The sequence below is a fragment of the Drosophila miranda genome, chromosome XR (assembly GCF_003369915.1).
Source record: "Drosophila miranda strain MSH22 chromosome XR, D.miranda_PacBio2.1, whole genome shotgun sequence".
Lineage (NCBI taxonomy): Eukaryota > Metazoa > Arthropoda > Insecta > Diptera > Drosophilidae > Drosophila > Drosophila miranda.
Window position 1 is genome coordinate 27,008,793 of NC_046674.1, and position 17,968 is coordinate 27,026,760.

The 17,968-nt window shown below is 48.4% G+C and overlaps 3 protein-coding genes across 15 annotated transcripts in view; all 3 read right to left on the minus strand.

The window, feature by feature from the left end:
- Positions 1-1,026: 1,026 nt before the first annotated feature.
- Positions 1,027-2,889, minus strand: LOC108165477 (40S ribosomal protein S12, mitochondrial). The gene is made up of 2 exons (XM_017301528.2): positions 2,638-2,889; positions 1,027-1,474 (listed from the first exon to the last, which is right to left on the minus strand). The coding sequence occupies exons 1-2, from the start codon at positions 2,687-2,689 to the stop codon at positions 1,104-1,106; spliced, it is 423 nt and encodes a 140-aa protein (XP_017157017.1). The 5' UTR covers positions 2,690-2,889; the 3' UTR covers positions 1,027-1,103.
- A 1,432-nt stretch (positions 2,890-4,321) lies between these two features.
- Positions 4,322-5,621, minus strand: LOC108165476. The gene is made up of 3 exons (XM_017301527.2): positions 5,063-5,621; positions 4,764-4,979; positions 4,322-4,661 (listed from the first exon to the last, which is right to left on the minus strand). The coding sequence occupies exons 1-3, from the start codon at positions 5,405-5,407 to the stop codon at positions 4,425-4,427; spliced, it is 798 nt and encodes a 265-aa protein (XP_017157016.1). The 5' UTR covers positions 5,408-5,621; the 3' UTR covers positions 4,322-4,424.
- An 86-nt stretch (positions 5,622-5,707) lies between these two features.
- Positions 5,708-17,968, minus strand: part of LOC108165461 (serine/arginine repetitive matrix protein 2) — a 45,099-nt gene continuing 32,838 nt past the window's right edge. For 6 of the 13 annotated variants that reach the window (XR_004471704.1, XR_004471699.1, XR_004471697.1 and 3 more), the window contains 2 exons: positions 11,646-17,773; positions 8,948-9,037 (listed from right to left, as the gene is read on the minus strand). Coding sequence is in view for 6 of the 13 variants with exons in the window: in XM_033388086.1 (XP_033243977.1) it covers positions 6,232-6,355; positions 6,425-6,576; positions 7,417-7,567; positions 8,591-8,693; positions 8,945-9,029; positions 12,327-17,773 (6,062 nt within the window). In the remaining 7 variants the exon portion in view is untranslated. Of the gene's footprint in view, positions 6,356-6,424; positions 6,577-7,416; positions 7,568-8,590; positions 8,694-8,944; positions 9,038-11,645; positions 17,774-17,968 lie in introns of those variants that run through there. The other 7 variants (XM_033388086.1, XM_033388081.1, XM_033388080.1 and 4 more) reach the window with 7 other exon arrangements.

Genomic DNA, 17,968 nt, shown 5'->3' on the forward strand with positions numbered 1-17,968 from the left:
CTAAAAAGATAGGTAGAAGCATAGCATGAAGTTATAATTTTTAAAGCTCAAAATATCCGATGGACTTTTACGTCCATACTGAGCATTGGCTATGCAAAGTAAAATGCCCAAATTAGATTATTTAATATTAATTTGGAATCTATACATTGGACTTTCAATTCTTTAAAATATATTTTTTAACAGTCATTTATAATATCAAGGGCATTTATCATTGTTCTTCTGCTTCTGCAATTTTCTGGGTCTCCAGTTCAAGTGATCTGAAACCGTAGAGGTTACTCGTATTTAAAATGCAGAAACAAGAATTAAATGAAAGTGGCACGGCAGTGAAATTGTATCCACATTTCAAATATATCCTAAATGTTTGTTTGGAGTATATGTTTTTTCCCCGTCTCAAATTCATTTTTTGAATCCACAAACAATGTGTGGACTCGTCAATATGTAGAGGTTTAAGCTCTGTTTGACTTTGATATTGTTTTGTATGCGTTTCCCTGGATGCTGCATTTGTAGCGACCAACCTTTAGTAGAACGCCAAAAAGGCCACAGCAGGAGCAGTGCCCTGACTGGGATACTCTCACATATTCTGACGAAATTACCAATTATTGTAGCCTTTCCAGAGCCAACTGTGAAGAGTGGGCGGGGCGAGGAGACGCCCGTTTCAGCTAACGATTATTTGGCAGAAAATTTGGCAATTCTCTTAAAAAGCCAACACGACACGGACAACCAGATTCGATTCCGGCAAAATGGATTTATCTACTAAAGCGTAAAAATGCAGTTAAATTCCCTGTGGTATGTACAGGACAGGCCCCAGGTAGAAGTGACGTGACGTCCTGTTGACTTAAGATTGCGACGACAAGGGAAGAGGCGAACAAGAAACAGTATAAGGAGTGCTCATTGCAGGGTACGGTACACGGGGTACAGGATCGGATCCGAAAGACCCTCCCCGCTTTGTCCACTTGTTGCTACTTACACTAAGCCGACTGAGCTGCATAATTTTCCATAAAAAAACAATAATAACACAATGCTGGATGGGCTGCTGACTGGCATCTTTGTTTTGGGGGGGTTACGTATCTGTATATGTACAAATGTGCTGTATGCTATAGGAACTACTGGCTCTTCTTGATGACGTGCGCCAGGTCGTAGACACCGCGCACCGCCTTCAGCTTCACGCCGGGCACATCCTGCAGCCTACCGACGCGACAGAGAACGATGTTGTGCTCTTGCAGATTGTGCCCAATGCCGGGGATATAGGCCACCATCTCCTTGCCGGTGGAGAGGCGCACCAGGACACACTTACGGTTGGCCGAGTTCGGTTTCTTGGGCTTCTTTATCAGCGTCTTCAGGACGACGCCCTTGGCAAAGGGCTTCCCATCCAGCGGCTGGCGTGGCGGCCTCGTTTTGATGTGGGGTCCAGTGCGATGCATTTGATTTAGTGAGGCCATGCCGCGCAAGGCGCTCACATAGCCGCTCTGCATGGCTGCAAAACAGTAGAGATTCGGCATTAATGATTGGTTCAAGTCAATTCTAGCACAACTGTACTGTTGTGCACACATTTCCCAGGTCGGGGTTTCTCTCAGAGGAACAGACAAAGGGTCAGACCAGACAGTTGGCCGGCCAACGAGATTGACAATGCCCGATGGGCCCTTTGTTGTGGCTAATCTCTGTGAAAATCGAAAATTGTGCAGCAGCCTCTGCATCAGTGCAAAATCTTTGACAATGTTCTGCTCTGCCTGGGATCGCCAATAATTGCAGCCAAATGACGCGCATGCGCAAATGTCCAGCAATGCATCGGAGGCGAACAAAAGGCCGTTCTTCTCATGGCTCTCAAGCCTTTCATTTCATGATTGAGAGAATGTGACAATGGCGGGAGGATCCGTCGTCCATCGTCCATTCTCTGAGTTTAAATTGACAGCATTTTCAATTATAAATGTAAATGCCACACACCGACCGACACGCTGGTCGACGATCGCAGGTAATAATTTCCATATTGCGGATTTTAAGCAAGAGCTATGCTCGACATTTGGATACAAAGGACAAAGGGCGGGCAAAGAATGCCGGACAATGGCCAGAGCTGATCCACACCTGTGGCTGTGGACCGTGTGGGTCCGGTCAGTGTTTGTTCGGTGTGTTTCATTGTGCTGATTGTGCTGGCCATGCTGAATTCCCATTGTCGCTGCTGTTTGCGATCTTTTTTGGCATTTGACAGCACTTTCGCTTGCAGGTTTTAAATTATTTTTTTAATTAAAACCCATCAGGGGGACACATGGGAAAGCGGCAATGAAAATATTCACAAGCAGCAGGCTCGTGGAGGTGGAGGGCCCGGCCTCGAAATGGAAGTGGAAGCGAGCCGTAAGCAAGTCGGCCACGCGCTCACCGCCGAAAGAGTTGCGATTGAATGCTGTGCTGCAGTGGGCACTGCACATTGAAAAACAAACACTTTATACAAATCATTGTGGGCACGACGCGACAAGGATCGCTGGATAAATACTTGCACAGACGGCGAGGGGGAGAAATGCGCACAGTCATTGATTGTAAAAACAGAAGACCAGACCATACCGATCCTGAAGGGGCTGTCTGGAGGGACCCTCTGCAATATAGATAGGACAGTCAAGTTTTTGGCCAACTTGCAGGCAAACTTACCCTGCGCCGTCAATTGTTTCGTAATGCTGAATGTTTGCCGCAGGAAGTTCATGTTGTTGCTGTGACGTCGGTATCACTTGCCTGTTTCCAAGTTTATTTGGTTAGTTTCCAATCAGTCGGTAGTGTGTAAAATTTGATAGCTAAGCTCCTTTTTAATTTATAAAGAGCTTGAAATTTAGTAATTAATTAATAAAAATCTATTATTGTGTTCCAGTACTTATCGCGGACTTATCGATGCAATATACGGTCTGACCCCTAGAAATATACCGTAAATATACTGACGAATTATTTTCAATCAAGCTGCATCATATGCCTATGACATTCAGCTTCAAAATCATAATTTTATCCGATTATTAAATTAATTTCCTGCAGGACTGGTAAATTTCAAGTTATCATATTTATTGAATTGCTTATAAAATAAGGTTTAAACAGAAACGGTCAACAACAATTTCCACAAAATGAATTTCCTTACAGGGTAACAGCTGGCGTGTAACTACACATGTTATACATTTTAACTACATATTTATGTAATTACCAAAAGCGACACCTGAAGGGGAAATGAGTACGTTTCGAACATTTTTTTTCCGTTTTTTTATTTTTATATAAGCTACATGAAAGCGCACCGTTATCCACTATTTGAATTTTTCTTATGGCAAACAATTAGAAATTCGATGCTGATCACGAATTAGTACTCGATGTGGCCTGGGACATGGCTCTAGATGGCATTTCTACATTTCTTGTGCATTGCACAAGAAGGTGAGTCCATAACGCGTTTTCAAATATACTAGAAAATACTGTGAAAAGTATAAACACTTACAAGGTGTGTTTCCCTAGGGTATGCCGAATGTTGCGCATCCCGCGCCATGGTGTGCGCCAAATAGAAATTGTTTGATAATGAATGAGCGAAAAGAATTTAAATGCAATCCATTGATTCCAATTATTTAAATAATGCACGTAGGTACGATTCGAGAGCGAATATTCAAAAAACCTTAGTGTGAAAGTTTCTATACCCTTTGTTCTTAAATATACCTTTGAAAATTAAATTTAATAGATTGATGAAATTTATTGATCTAGGATTCTCACCATTGAACTTATAATTTTATCCGATTAATTAATCAATTATCTACAAGATTTGGCCATTTGTAAGTACTTTTTTATTTAATTTTTTTTATAAAATGTGGTTATAACAAAAAGGTCCGCAAAACTTAATTTTTTTCCGACATGTCAGGGATCTACACGGGGATGAATTTTCGAGTGAAGCTTATCGCCGTTGTTTTTGTTGCCCTGGCCATTTTTTTCCGAGCCCAATTTGAGGTTGGGTTAAAATCAAATTATTTATAAAGAAAGCAAAAGTTAAATTACCCTGATATACATAGATGTCAAGTTTATGTTAATGCATCAATAAGTCATCTATTTTTTTCCTTTTGCGATTAAGGTTCATTTCGTTGTATAAAAAGCCGTTTACTTTTCATTTCGTCAACGAAAATTTTTTCGCGGTTTGAAAACGAATAAATCTTGCGGAATTCTTGTATTCAAAAGTAAATCGGAAAACTTTTGTGAATGTGAAAAACGGAGCCGGGCTGATTATAATCAAAAGCGCGCATATGTGCATACATATAGCTTGCAACCGACCTCTGTAATGGCTTGGACTAGATTCAGAAGAACTCCTCAATGGAGTTTTCTAAATAAAAACTGAATTTTACCAAATATTTAATACCCAAACTATTGGATTGAGTGTGTGCAATAAAAGCTATTAAATTTCGAGTTTCCTTGCTCCATTGTTATCCTTAAAACAGCTCTGCGACATCGTCCTCGATTTCGAAAATGGAATAGTCGCTGGTGCTACCGAACATCCACCAGTGGCGCAGTATGTTGCGAATGAGCAGGCAGCGCGTCGTCACGAACTCGAAGAAATGGAAGAAGAGACCGCTGGAGGTCAGCAGGGCACAGGAGGCGATGAATACCTCCTGGACGGTAAGCTGTTCGGCGCTGCCCTGGTTCAAGGTCTCCATGCACTGCAGCACCTGTACACAAGAAAATAAGCGCAGATAAGCAGTGATCGGGCCACGAAACAGGAGGACCGTGAGCAGACGACTCGGCCGGCAAGGAGCACAGGCGGTCCTCACCTGCTGCAAGATGATGTGTCCCAGCGGCATCAGCGAGAGACTGAACATCACGTGCTTCACAATGAGACCACAACAGCGGCCACACCAGAAGGTGCGCATCATCTTCTTAACGCTCATCCGCTCCTCGGATAGATCGAAGACAGCGTTGCAGATCTCGCAGCGATTGTCATGGCGGTGCACAATCCACCGCCGCAGGCACTTCAGGTGTATGTAGCCCTGAAATATGATCACCATATGACATAACAGCATCCCCATAGCTCTCTCCCGCAACTCTATCTCTCTACCCCGGTGTCACTTACCACACTGCCCTTGCACTTGCACGGACAGTTGATGATCTCCATGTCACTTCGGTTCCAGCGGCAGATGCGGCATGAATTTCCGTTCTCGTTGGCTGAGTGAACGCTCTCCTGTAACTGCGAGTGCGCTCCAAACATGGGAACGCTCGTCGGCAGGGGAGACGGATCACTGTCTATGACACCATTTGCAGCAGAATCATAAGCGACCTGGCTGCTGGAACCAGCTTCGGTGGCAGCCATCTCGGGGGCCGTCGCCGTCGTTGACGTCCTCCTGTCGCCCAGAACAGTGTTGAACAGGCGACAAGCCGTCGACTCTGAAATGACGGGAAGCTGCTGGCGATGGGCCATGCCAATCGACTCCTCCCAATGTGTGTGTTCTTATAGGGGCAAGTCCTGGTGGCGCGGTGTGTAAATACTAAATTTTAATTTTTACATCAAATTTTGCACAGACATTTTACAGTACGTCAGACGTCAGATACCCGGAAAGTAGTCATTATTCGGTTTGATTCCTGTTCATGTTTTGTTTTAAATTTCTAAATTTTACGGAAAATAATTATTAGCTGCTAATCGACACGAATGTGGCTCCTTTTACCAAAATTTCCATACGCAATGGGAATCAATCCAAATCCATAAAAAAATAACATGAAGTTACATAGAATATGTTTATTATTACGGTAGTAATTCATAAAGGTTAGTAGCCGAAGATCTCGTTCTGAGAAGATCTTCGCGTTGCTTCTGCTTCTTCTTCTCCGATTTTACAATTAAAATTATGACAAAGAAATAAATCAACAATTATTGCATAGTTTCTGCTGCGCGTTCGATAACAAATAATAATGTGTAATAGTAATAATAATAATAATAGTAAAAAATTAAACAAACAAAAAAAAACGTACAAGTTGCTGGGTCACGTTAGACGAGCCTGCGCTGCCATTTGCGGTTCCGTTTTACAGTTAGATTGGGTGTCAAGTGGTTGTGTGGTGCGGTCCTTGGGTTGCGAGTGGGTGAAATGCTCAGTTGTGTGATGGTCTCGTTTGTGGGCGGGAGGAAACTGCTTAAAATTTAATGAGTGGTTTGCTGTTGCTCTTTCTATTGAGAGTTGTTGAGTTGACTGCTGCGACCTTTACTTCCTTGCTGCTCCTTTGACGGCGCTGCGATGCTGCTGCTGCTGCTGCTCACTGGCAATTGCGGAAACGACGATATATGCTCTGGACATAGACAAAAACGCACTTCCAATCGGGGCGGCTCATCTCCACCATATCCTCCACATCCAGCAGCGGCGCTATGCCCGCCTTCTCGCTGTGGGTAAACGTGAAATTAAAGTTACATTACAGTCACGATAATACAGTATATCAGTACAGTACTCACTCAGCAACACTGAAGGCCACCTCAAAGTTGTGTCTGCGCGTCTGTTTGGTTAGTGTACTGTAGTCAAAAGCATCTGGCAAGAAATGGTGGATTAGCGCACAAAAGGCCAAGCCGTCTGACCAGCTCGAGCTAAAGTTGCTTATTTGAACGTTCTGTGGATAACAGGCAAAACAAATTCGAATGAGTCGGTTCGGAGGGGGTCAGTTTTTGGGGAAGCGAACGAGCGATCGAGCGTTTGGTTGATATTGGTTGGTATTTGTTTTGATGGCGCCTGAGCAAAAGCATTAAGTTCTCCAGCCCCAGCCCAAGAAGTGAAACAATCAAACTAAATGAACAAAAAAAGTTAAGCGGCAACAGTCGGAACAATAGCAACAACAGCGGCGGCAGTAGTGTAATTCGAATGGTAAGCGGTAAACAGTAAACGGTAAAGCAGTATTCGGTAAGCGGCTACAATCAATAAAGCAGTCCAGACACATCTAAACTGCTTGCTTCCTTTCATGCTTCTTTAACTGCTTTCATTGCTTCATAATCTTCTTCGTCACCTGCTTCTACTGCTTGCTTGCTTGCTTGCTTGCGTGTGTGTGTCTGTAGGCAGAGGCGTGTGAGATCGTGGTCTCGGAGTGCGGCTGTGAGTGTGTTTGTGTTATGTGTGTGTGTGTGTGTGTGTGTGTGTGTGTGTGTGTGTGAAGGAAGCTTTCAAGCGCTGTCAGGAGCTTTTTCTTATTTTATTTTTAAATATTTGTTTTAAGCTGATTGTTGGATTTGTCGTTAGGTGTTTTTTTGTTTGGGTTATGGGCAAACTAAAATCGGAACGAACGAAACTGTACAAGTAATAAACAAGGAAATCAAAATCAAAGATAGGGAATAACACAAAAATTAACGGTGCGTGGGTCTATGGCTGTGGCTTTCGGCAATTGCGTTTGCGTTTTGGCTTGGCTCTTATATTTTTTTGGTTTTTTTTTTTTTTTTGGTTGGTTTAGGTTTTCGGATACCTCGTATTCCTGCGTTTTGTGCTGACACCACTGCAGAAGCTGATCCTTGACAGTGGCAGCGCGCGCATTTAATGCCGGATCGGTAAATTTGAACAGCGGCTGTGACGAACCGCCGCCGGGGGTCGTGGGTGTGCTTGTTGTTGGAGATGATCTGAACAAAATGATTCAAGGTGGGAGGGTGGCAGACGTTTTAGCGAAACTCACACAACAAAATAGTTCTTCATCTTCTTAGGTTCTGTTTTTGTTTTGTAATGTATTGTATTTTTTTTTTTTTTTTTACTTATACTGAGTGTTCGATTTGTGTTTGTATTGGTTTTAGTTCGTATGTGTTAAGGTGTGTGGGCGTACAATAGTGTGGTTTTGGATGTGTGTGTGTGTGTGTGTGTTTGTGTGTGTGTGTGTATATTCTTTTTGTGTTAGCAAGAGAAAAACAACAAAAGATATTTAATAACTTGAAAGTGGAACCGCTAACACCGATCTCATGTTCGTTTATGTCTGGAAACACAGAAGATCCAGAAAGATACAGAGACAGATACATATAGAGGAATAGAGGGAGAAAGACAGTCAGAGAGAGAGCGAAGTGCAGAGAGAGAGAGAGAGAGAGGGATCACTGATTTCACATACAGGACAGACAGGCATTCACTCTCTCATCAACATAATCTGAGCTTTGCTTTTGGGGACAGCAACACTACAACAAAACCTTCATGGACAGAAAGAGCACAGGAACAGAAACAGCCACCATAGAGGATCAGATCAGATCAGATCAGACGTATCCAGTGAGAGTATCCGCGATCGTTTAGAGAGTGGGTGAAAAAGAATACTTGTATGTTGGATTTCAGGCGTGTGCATGGGTGTTGGTGTGCGTGTGGGTGTCGGTGTGGGTATGGGTATGGGTGGTGCACCAATAACCAATGTGTGGGTTGTGGGTGGGTGAAGGGCACGGAGAGGCAATCAATCACAATCGCAGTTGGAGCCCTGAAAAGTAGGCAATATCTGTGGGCTCTTGTATTGATTGCTTTCCCTCCCGCCACAATTCGAATCAAATGTACATATGTATGTATGCATGTTTGTATGTATATGTGCACTCACTACATTATGTTTACATGTACATATGTGGTTTATATGTAAGTTCTTATGTGTATAATATATGTACTATATGAAAATTGGAACTTACTTTTGGGCTTGTTGGGCGGCCGCCTGCTTATCGAGTTGCTTGAATTTGGCCAAGGGCGAAATGTTCTTCGAGGCAGCGCTGCCGCTCACCGTGCGCGTGGTAACTGTAATGAAGAGATAGAGAGATAAATACATACATATCAGTGCATGCAGTTCATGGTATATTTATACAAGGTGAGGAGCTCTCAGAGATCTTTCCCCAATAGTTTGGACAGCCGCCTTGCCTTCCTTCACCAAGGCGTATTTTTGAGCTCTCTCTTCAGATTTTGTATCCATGCATCTCACACTTAGTACGCAACAGGATCGAAAACTGAATGGAGCGAGGTGGGTCGGGCCCGTTGTGCCGCTCTCTTACCTTTTGTGGTTGTTGTGGTGACGCCATCCTTCGACTTGGTCTCGCTGCGCTGTTCGCTGGTGGTGGAGCTCTGCTGCCTGTTCTGCTGCGCTGCTGTGTGTGAAGAGAGTTTTTAGTGCGTTTTGATCGTGTGTGGACAGGCGGCAGGCAGCGCGAGGAAGAGAGAGAGAAGCAAACATTACAATGATTAGTTGGGTCTGGGCATGCACAAAGTAAAAATCAATTACATAACTATTTGAATACACAAAAAAGTAATCAGGTGAGAAAATCAATCAACATTGGTGGTTATTCATATTACATATGTGTTTTGTATCTGGCAGGCAACAAAAATGTACTTTACACACTACGGAACGTGGAAAACAAAGCACACATTCGTTGGTTTCCTTTATTTTTTTTGTTTGTTGGTTATGTTGAGCGCTACATACAAAAAGGTACAGCTACGAAGTTATTCAAAAAACAAGAAAGGCAGGCTTCGGTGACTTCCGAAGCTTTCGATACCCTTGCAGATCGGCATTGTAAATATGTAGATTTTGATCAAAATTGAATGTGTTATGCTAAGAGTAATTACTATTTTATTTATTATAGGTATGTGTCTACTGAGGAACAGACAGACGGACAAACAATGATTAGGATTACTTGACAACAGAGTGCCTTCTGCTAGGGTGTAGTAATTGCATAATTTAAGGCTACAACAGACGTACATCTGCTGGTGGGTTGGCAGCTCTGTCTGAACCATGTGCCCCCGCATTATCCCAGGTAAAAAACGCACTACGCACATGGAACGATCAAAAACGAGGGGGGGGGGGGGGGAATGGTGGGTGTTATAGCAAAAAACAACACAAAATGGCAGCGCAGATCGTCGCTGATGGTGTGGCTGAGGTGGTGGTGTGGTGGTGCGGCGGCTGCTGGAGTTTGGAGTTGGTTCGGTGTGGCCAGCTCTGTCGCTGCTGGTGTTTTACTTTGCTTATGCTAATGGCTACGGGATACTCGTAATTTACATAGTATGTATGACATGCACGATTATGGCTACGAAAAAAAGAAGTAAAAACGAAATAACGAACGAACGCATGCGGTGTATGGAGTAGGGGGGACAGGAGCAGGTCAGCAGACTGAGCGGCAGCTGCTGTCGACAACAAAAATCAAATGAAAATCATATACAATTTCTCCTCATCTCAACTGGTGTGGGTGGGTTTCGGGTGTGCGTATGGGGGGAAATATATGTACAAATAGAGAGAGAGAGAACAAGAGCGAGAGAGTGGGGAGGCAACAAGGGGTTTAATGCTTCCGATTTGTGCTGCATTTTGCGCTGGACCAACCAACCAACCAACCAACCAACCAATCAACCAGTCAGTCAATCAATTAACTAATCAATCAATCAATCAACCAACCAACCAATCAACGAACAAAAGAGAGCAAAACGTTAAGGAACGGAACGAAAACTAACGAAACATAACGTAACGCAACGAAATGGGTGGTACAAAACGTAAGGAAACGAAACGAAACGAAACGCATAGGGAATAAGCGACACATTTTTAACGATTTGTCTGTCTGTATGTCAGTGTGTGGGTTGTGTGTGGGCGAGTGGGTGGAGAAATATACAGGCAATATTTACACACATATACATATATGCAAAACCATATAAATATATTAGAATATAGTACATACAGTACACTCGTTGACAGCTAATTGAGGAAACTTTGTTCCATTTCCAAATTCCATTTTAACCCGAAATTTATATTAAAGTATATTTTAACTGAATTCAAATACGTTAAAGCCTCTGAAGTTTCTGAATTTATCAGGATCTATTGCCCAAAAATTATGCTTTTGAAATCCAGAACGCATTCAAATTAACACTGATTATTAGAATCTCTTCAAACATGATAAATCATACGAAATGAAAGCCTAACCTGCGTTTCCGATTGATCATCGGGTTGGTGATCCCAAACGCCGAGGCTCGTAGGGATCTGTGTGTGAATGAATCTCATAAATTCTCAAAATCTCTGAAGCACCCGGCGTGTCGATACTACTTTGATTCAAAATATCTTAACGCAATCAATAAACAAATGGACCTTCTGGGGAGTGTTACTCTCCTTCTTTTACCCCATGAAAATACTGAATGAAATCGGTTCAACTTGGTTATAGTCGAAACATTTGTCATCCTGTGAGGAACCTTTTCAACTTGAATAAGAACGATTGTCGGACTTTCAAACTATCCCCTGTGGCATCCTATGAAGAGATTGAAACTAGATTTTGTGAAATGTAGCAGGATGCATCGGAACATCGGACCCACCCAAAATGCCCATTTTCACTAAAAGCCTGAATATATACCGATCTTATACATAATCGTAATGTCCAGTTCAAGAAAACGATATATGGTCTGGTGATAACAATAATAATGGGATTATAGTATTACTTATATCCCTCGTAGTATGTACATCCGAACACCCTCTGGAATATCAATTAGTTGTCAAAGACTGTACATACATATGTACTATATGTGTTAGGCTGCTGCGGTGCGGTTGTGGGAGGGGCTTTGGCTTAGGCAAAAATAAGTTTCTTGGTAGTACAACGCTTTCGGGAGTATAAAAACGGGGGATTTGCAGGGGGACGCAGGCTGCTGGCTACTGCTGCTGCTGGCATTTTTGTACAATTTTTTTCGATTGGGCGGTGGCGTGCTTTTTTCGGTGGTTTCAAAACTCACGAATCTCTGTAGTTGTTGTTGCTGTTGTTGTTGTTGCGGCCTCGTTGTCCTACTATTGTTGTGTGTTGGGTGGGGTGTATGGTGGATGGTGGTGGGGCAGTGCAGCAGATCATTTTTTTTTCTTGTGAGGTTAGTGACCCTCTCTCTGCTGCATAAGTCTACTTTTTCTACTGGTCAGAATCTTAAATCTATCTCTTACTGAGAGAGAGAGATCGAGAGTGAGTTGAAACAACGAAACCGCAAGAGAGACAGAGATAGCGAAATGTGTGTGTGTGGGATTTTTGGGTGGGGTCTGGTTCTGCTTCTGAACTAAAACAAAAAAAGCTAATCCTATGCTCAAAGCTCAGAGAGAGTGAGAGAGAGCGCGTGGGAGAGAGAGCCTGAGCTTGCTCTCCAGTAATCATTAATCAGTACAGTTGCCTTTACAGTTAAACAGTTGTAGTTCTGTTTCGATGTCGATTTCGATTTCTATGTCGATAACAATGTCGATATCGTTTTCTTTGCTTGTTTTGTTCCTTGCGGAATGCCTGGCGCGCATATGTTTTTTTAAGTGTTTTGTGTGAGTGTGTTTTGTGCGTTTCTGTCTGTCTGTCTGTCTGTCCGAGTGGGTGGGTTGCTTGGGGCTGGTTGGATGGTGAGTGGTTGAGTGGTTGTTGCGGTTGCGTGGCCACGCTTCTAGGCCCCCATCATCAGCTGCTCGAAGGCATCCTCCACATTGCTCTCGTCCAGAAGATTGAGATTCGCTATGTGCGGCATGGTGGCACTGCGACTGAGCCCACCACCGCCGTAAGCAGCCACACCACCAGCATTGCCGCGACCCAGTCCCAGTCCCGCGGTGGACACGTTACCATTGGAGGTGCTGGTCAGGGAGCTGAGCGACTTGCGGGCCGCCGCCGACAGCTTCTCGCTGGTCTTTGTCCGATTGATGGCGGTCCTCCGACTGGCGGCAGACGAGCTGCTCGTGGCGGTGGTTGTCATTGTAGTGCGCAGCTCCTCTACCTGCCCACCCGTGGGCGACTTCTGTCCGGAGAAGTAGGCAGCCACTGTGCGCTGCTTTTCGCTGACCTGGGCCTTATCGATACCCGCCTCGTAGAGCTTCGGCACGGCCAGGGAGTGGCCGGACTTGCAGCGCCGGAGCTCCCCGGGTCCCGAGGCGAGTGGCTGGCTGTACTTGGGCTGGCCCTGACCCAGTCCCAGTCCGCCCTGCTGCTGCTGGCAGATCTGGTTCCAGGAGTCGCACTTGCTCAGGCGATTGATGCGGGATCCGGCTGAGCCCTGCTGCTGCTGTTGGACATCCTCGTCTTGGCTGCGGCGGCTCATGGAGCTGAAGGCACTCACATTGTTGAACACTATATTGTGGGGTATCTCGTCCTCGGGCGGCACCTGAGACATTGGCTGTGGCGTTGCCGGCGTCTCCACGATGCTGGGCTTCTGCTGCTGCTGATGCACCACTGTGGTGGAGGTGATTACGGAGGTTGTAGTTGTGGTGCCGGCGCCGGCGCCACTCTGCTTATTCAGCTGCGGGCTCTGGTACGCATTGGGCACGTAATGGTGCCTCTGGGGCGGTCCAAATTTCTTCAGCAGCGGTGCAGTCTCCTTCGGCAGCGACGACTTAACTATGTCTGGTGTATCCGCCGGTGCCGAGGACTTATACTCCTCGTGCTGCTCGTAGTAGGCCATCCGCTGGGCGGTCTCCCGCTGCTCCAGCACGTTGCCCAAACTCTTTCGCCTCAGCTCGTTGAGGCGCTGCAGCTCCTTCTGTTGCTGTTGCAGCTGCAGCTGCTGCTGCTGCTGTTGTGTCCGGACGGAGATCGAGGAGCTAAGCGACTGTTGGGACATCACACGGTTTTTCAGGGGCTGGTTATGGTTGGTTCCCTCATATCCGGTTATGTCCTCGCCCTGGATGGTGTGGCTGCGGGTGCTCAAGCGGGGCCGGCTGCTGCCGCTGTTGGGCGGCGCCTGTATCGGCTTATGGACTGGAAACAGCTGCGGTTTCGTGCTGCGATCGACTGGCGGTGGTGCAGGTGTGGGTACGGATACGACTGCGGTCGGTACTGCGACTGGGACCGTGCTGTGCATTGGATTTGGTGTCCAGCTGGTGCTCCCCAATGACAGCGAGGAGCTGGCATTCGAGTGCTCCGAGGTGCGACGCATTCGCTGGCTGAGCGACATGGACATGGATGATTCCGGCTCGTGCTCGTGTTCATCCCCGGACTCGTCCAGCGGGTAGGTGACCACGTACGATGTGTGCGTCTCCCCCAGGTAGCCTCCGCTTCCGCCCCCCACATCGGACCGGGTCTGTGGCGGTGTGTAGGTGGGGTTCGCTTGGTAATTGATCAGCTGAGGAGGAGCCACAGGTGCCACACTGGTGGGAGTGCCTGGCAGTGAGGTGGATACTGGCGCATACTGGGGCTTCCGCTGCGGCTCGAAGCTGCTCAGCTGCGGGAAGAGCGGCTCCACCATTGGGGCCTGGTACTGGCGACCGTCCGGCGATAGACATATCCCCGGCTTCGGGGAACTGGGTGCCGTATGGGATTGTTGTTGTCCTCTGCTTCTAGGGAGTGCAACTGGCGCCGGAGCAGGTGCTCCTGGTGGTGCTCCATTGCCATTGCCACCCAGCTGCTTCATGGTGTACAGCAGCGACTTGGCCGCCCTCGAGTTGCGACCGAAAACCTCATCATCGCTTAGGTGGGCTGTTCTCCGTCCGGCCACGGTCACAGCTGTCTGGCTGCGCGGCTTGCGCATCACCTTCGTCTCGGCCCGATACTCCAGCATGTTAGTGTCCGAGTCCAGGTCGAGATCGTCATCCGTGTTGTCCGTGGTCAGGGCATTGGGTACGGTATGGAAGCTGGTTGGACTGTTGGCCGGACTGTTGTCTACATCCACGGGACTCGTCACATAGTCAAATCTACGAATAGCTGATCCCCCTGATCCTGCGCCTGCACCTGCCCCTGGCAGGTATGTGGGATTTGAGCTGGTCAGCACTAGGGGTGCTGCCAGGGGATTGGTCAGTGCCTCTGCCTGATCCACGGCACTGGGCAAACACGGTTGGCTGCGGTAGTTGTGTCGGTTTTGTGGGTTGCGGCTGCGCACTGGCGAAAAATCGGCGTACGTGAAGGATATGTTGGTGGGTGGCGGTGGCTGATACAGCTGCTGCCGAGATCCTCCATGTGAACCTCCCACTCCCACTCCCGCTCCAGCCACAGTTCCGGGCTCCATGGCATTGGGTAGCGAAGGCCGTTTCCTGAATTCGCTGAGTGCTGCTGGCGGACCCTTGGAACGCAGCGAGTTGTGACGCTGCAGGTAGCCATGGCCCCCGTTGGAGCTGCCCACAGGATAGGGCGACTGCTGCTGTTGCTGCTGCTCTAGGTTGTCCCTCAGCGAACGCTCCTCAAAGTGATGGGCCTTGCGACGGAAATCGCTGTTGTCCACCTTCGGCTTGGCCACCCAGGGCAGGCCGATGGGCGAGGTGGCCGTGGAGGCAGGCGACGGCGTGTTGCTGTACGGTGTCCGTGCCTGCAGGTGCTGCTGCTGTTGGGCTGGAAGCTTGCCCTGACCTGAGGGCTGCCATACAGAGCCTGGCTGTGGCTCCGACTTCTTGGCGATGGGCTTATAGATGCTAGGAGCCGCTGGCGGATCCTGATCGATGGGCCGGAACACGGACTGGGGTGCGTGTATAAAGTGATTCAAGGGCGGCTGCTGTTGTTGCTGTTGTTGCTGCTGCTGCTGCTGTTGCTGCAGCTGCAGCTGTTGCTGCTGTTGCCTCTGGTGCTGCAGGCGCACCTCCATCTCCTGGCGACGCTGCCGCTCCAGCTGCTCTTGCTGCTGCCGCTGGCGGTCCAACTGCTGCTGTCGCTCCGCCTGCTGGCGTTCCAGCTGCTGCTCGTAGTACTCCCGCTCCAGGCGGACGCGCTGCTCGCGCTCGTATCTGGCCTCTTGCTCGAGGAGCAGCTGACGTTCGATCTCCTGCCGACGCTGACGCTCGGCCTGGGCCTGGGAATGGGCTTGGGCAGCGGCTGTCGCTTCCGCCTGTTGCTGTTGCTGTTCTCGTTGGAGATGTTCTAGCTGCAGCTGATCTCGTTGGATTTTTTCTCGTTGCATCTGGTCCCGTTGGGTCTGTTCACGCTGGATGTGCTCTCGTTGTATTTGCTCTCGTTGGATATGCTCTCGCTGAAGCTTCTCTCGTTGTTGCTGTTCTCGTTGGATCTTATCACGATGCTCTCGCTGCATTTGTTCTCGCTGCCGGTGCTCTCGCTGGTGCTGCTCTCGCTGGTACTGCTCTCGCTGCATTTGCTCTCGCAGCATTTGCTCGCGCTGAAGCTGCTGATGATGCTGGTGCTCCTGCTTGGCCCACCCTGGCACATGGCCGGGCACTGGCGGCGGCTTACCCTTGGTCACGGTTGCCGCCGCCCCAGTTTCAAAGGTGTGCTTGATGTTCCCGAACTTGTGCGTCCAGTTGGACACACTGCGCCCTCCGCCACCACCACCCCAGCCAAGGCCCGTCTGATGGCTCTGCTTGTTGATGAAGGCCAGGAACTTGTGATCGTTTTCCGTCTTGGGCTCGAAAGGTGGTACGGCATTTTGTACGCGCCGCTTAACGCTCACCTGAACAGCACGCTTCAGCCCCAGATGGGGACCATGGTCGTGCACGTCTTCCAGGTCCGAGTCCGTGTCACAGTCGGCCATGTATTTAGCCTTTGCCTTGGGTATATCGATTGTGTTCGCCCGCTTCATCATATGCTTTTTCGCACCATTGAAGCGAGTAGAGGATGAGCCGGAGTTGGATCCATCCTGCTGTCCTCCCTTTTGGGCAGCCTCATAGCTGGCAAAGCTGACCGCATAATCCCCGGACAGAGGGCGTCTGTTGTTGCTGCTGCTATTGTTGTTCGGTCTCAGCTGGGATCCCTGAGATTGGGGGGCTGGAATCTGCTGCACTGGTTGCTGCGGTGGCTGTGGCTTAGGCTGCTGCTGTTGTGGCTGCGGCACAAACTGATTGGGTCTGTAGAGCTGAACGGGCGGTATGATGGATCCCGAGCTGGCATTTTTCTCCAGTGTAAAGCCCTTGTTGTTCTCCAGCAGCAGCATGTCCTCCATGTAGCGCCTGGCATCCGCCAGCTCCTCTCGGCTGACACCCACCGTGTGGCGGCTGTTGCGCTGCCGTCGCTTGGCGAACCGTGACTGCCGGCAGTCGGACCGGGGGTCCTCCATTCCTATCCCAAGCTCCAGTTCCATATCCTCCTGGGTGGGAGAGGCCTCTTCAGAGATGCCGCTGCTGTTGTTGTCCGCCGCCGCCAGTTTCTCCGGGGCATTGAGTCCACTCTGGAGGCGGGCAACGAGTCCAAGGAGAGCCTGACGCTGACCCCCGTCGACAGCTAGCTCCTTGCCCTGCTTCAGGGAGCTCTCCAGGCGGCTGAGGGCGTCCGTTACCTCCTCGAGGAGGCTGCGATGTGCCTCGCTGGCATCGCTGCCGCTCCGCTGTTGTAGGGTGTCCCTCAGTCCGGCGGCCAGCAGGCGCAGATCCTCGCCACTTTCCGTGCCCGAATCCTCCTTCGAGGGTACACTCAATCTGCTCACTCCCGAAACCGTTTCCGCTCCCGCTCCTGCTGCTGCTGTTGGTGCTGCCTCTGCTGCTGGCATTGTCTCTGGCTTGGCTTTGTCCCTGGCCCTAACCACTGTGCTAACCTGACCACTACTCTGTTTCCTACTGCTAATGCTACTACTGCTAGTGCTGCTGCCGGCTGCTCCTGCTTTTACTCCTGATTTTGCTCCTGATTTAGTTGCTGGCAGGGCTGACTCACCCTGCTGCACCGTCTGGACACCGTCTGTTGTGGATGTTGTGGATGTCGAGGATGTTGTGGATGTTGTGGCCTGCTCTGAGAGCTCTACTTTGGCCAACTTTTTGGTGACACTCTCGCTGACTTTGCTCTCCTTAGAGGCTGCGGAGGCTACCTTCTTCTCTACCTTCTTCTCCTCCTTAGGCAGCTCCTTTTTGGTGGTCTCCTCTTCGTTGTTGTCGTCGTCGTCGCTGTAGTCCGTCACCTCCTCGATGATCTCCTCATACTCGCTGGCACTGCTCTCCTCCTCCGCCTCCTCCTTTGGCTTAGAGGCTGCGGCTGAGTTCTTTTTCTCTGCGGCGCACGATGATTCACAGTGGAGAGAAAGTGAGAAAGTTAGGAGATAAAAGGAGAGACAGAAAGAGACAATATTTAAAAGGCGAGCAATGAGAGCTCAAAGGAACGTAATGACGACATCAAGCAAGACAACAAAAGCTCGGGTCTTGGGTCTTGGGTCTCGGGATGTCGAGGAACTCGAACAGAAAACTC

Excerpts from the sequence above, each read along its gene's own strand:
- LOC108165477 (XM_017301528.2), bottom strand. The coding sequence starts at position 2,689 with ATGAACTTCCTGCGGCAAACATTCAGCATTACGAAACAATTGACGGCG. Across the intron at positions 1,475-2,637 it reads GAAACAATTGACGGCGCAGG|CCATGCAGAGCGGCTATGTG; the intron begins GTAAGTTTGCCT and ends ACTGTTTTGCAG.
- LOC108165476 (XM_017301527.2), bottom strand. The coding sequence starts at position 5,407 with ATGGCCCATCGCCAGCAGCTTCCCGTCATTTCAGAGTCGACGGCTTGT. Across the intron at positions 4,980-5,062 it reads GCAAGTGCAAGGGCAGTGTG|GGCTACATACACCTGAAGTG; the intron begins GTAAGTGACACC and ends ATCATATTTCAG. Across the intron at positions 4,662-4,763 it reads GACACATCATCTTGCAGCAG|GTGCTGCAGTGCATGGAGAC; the intron begins GTGAGGACCGCC and ends TCTTGTGTACAG.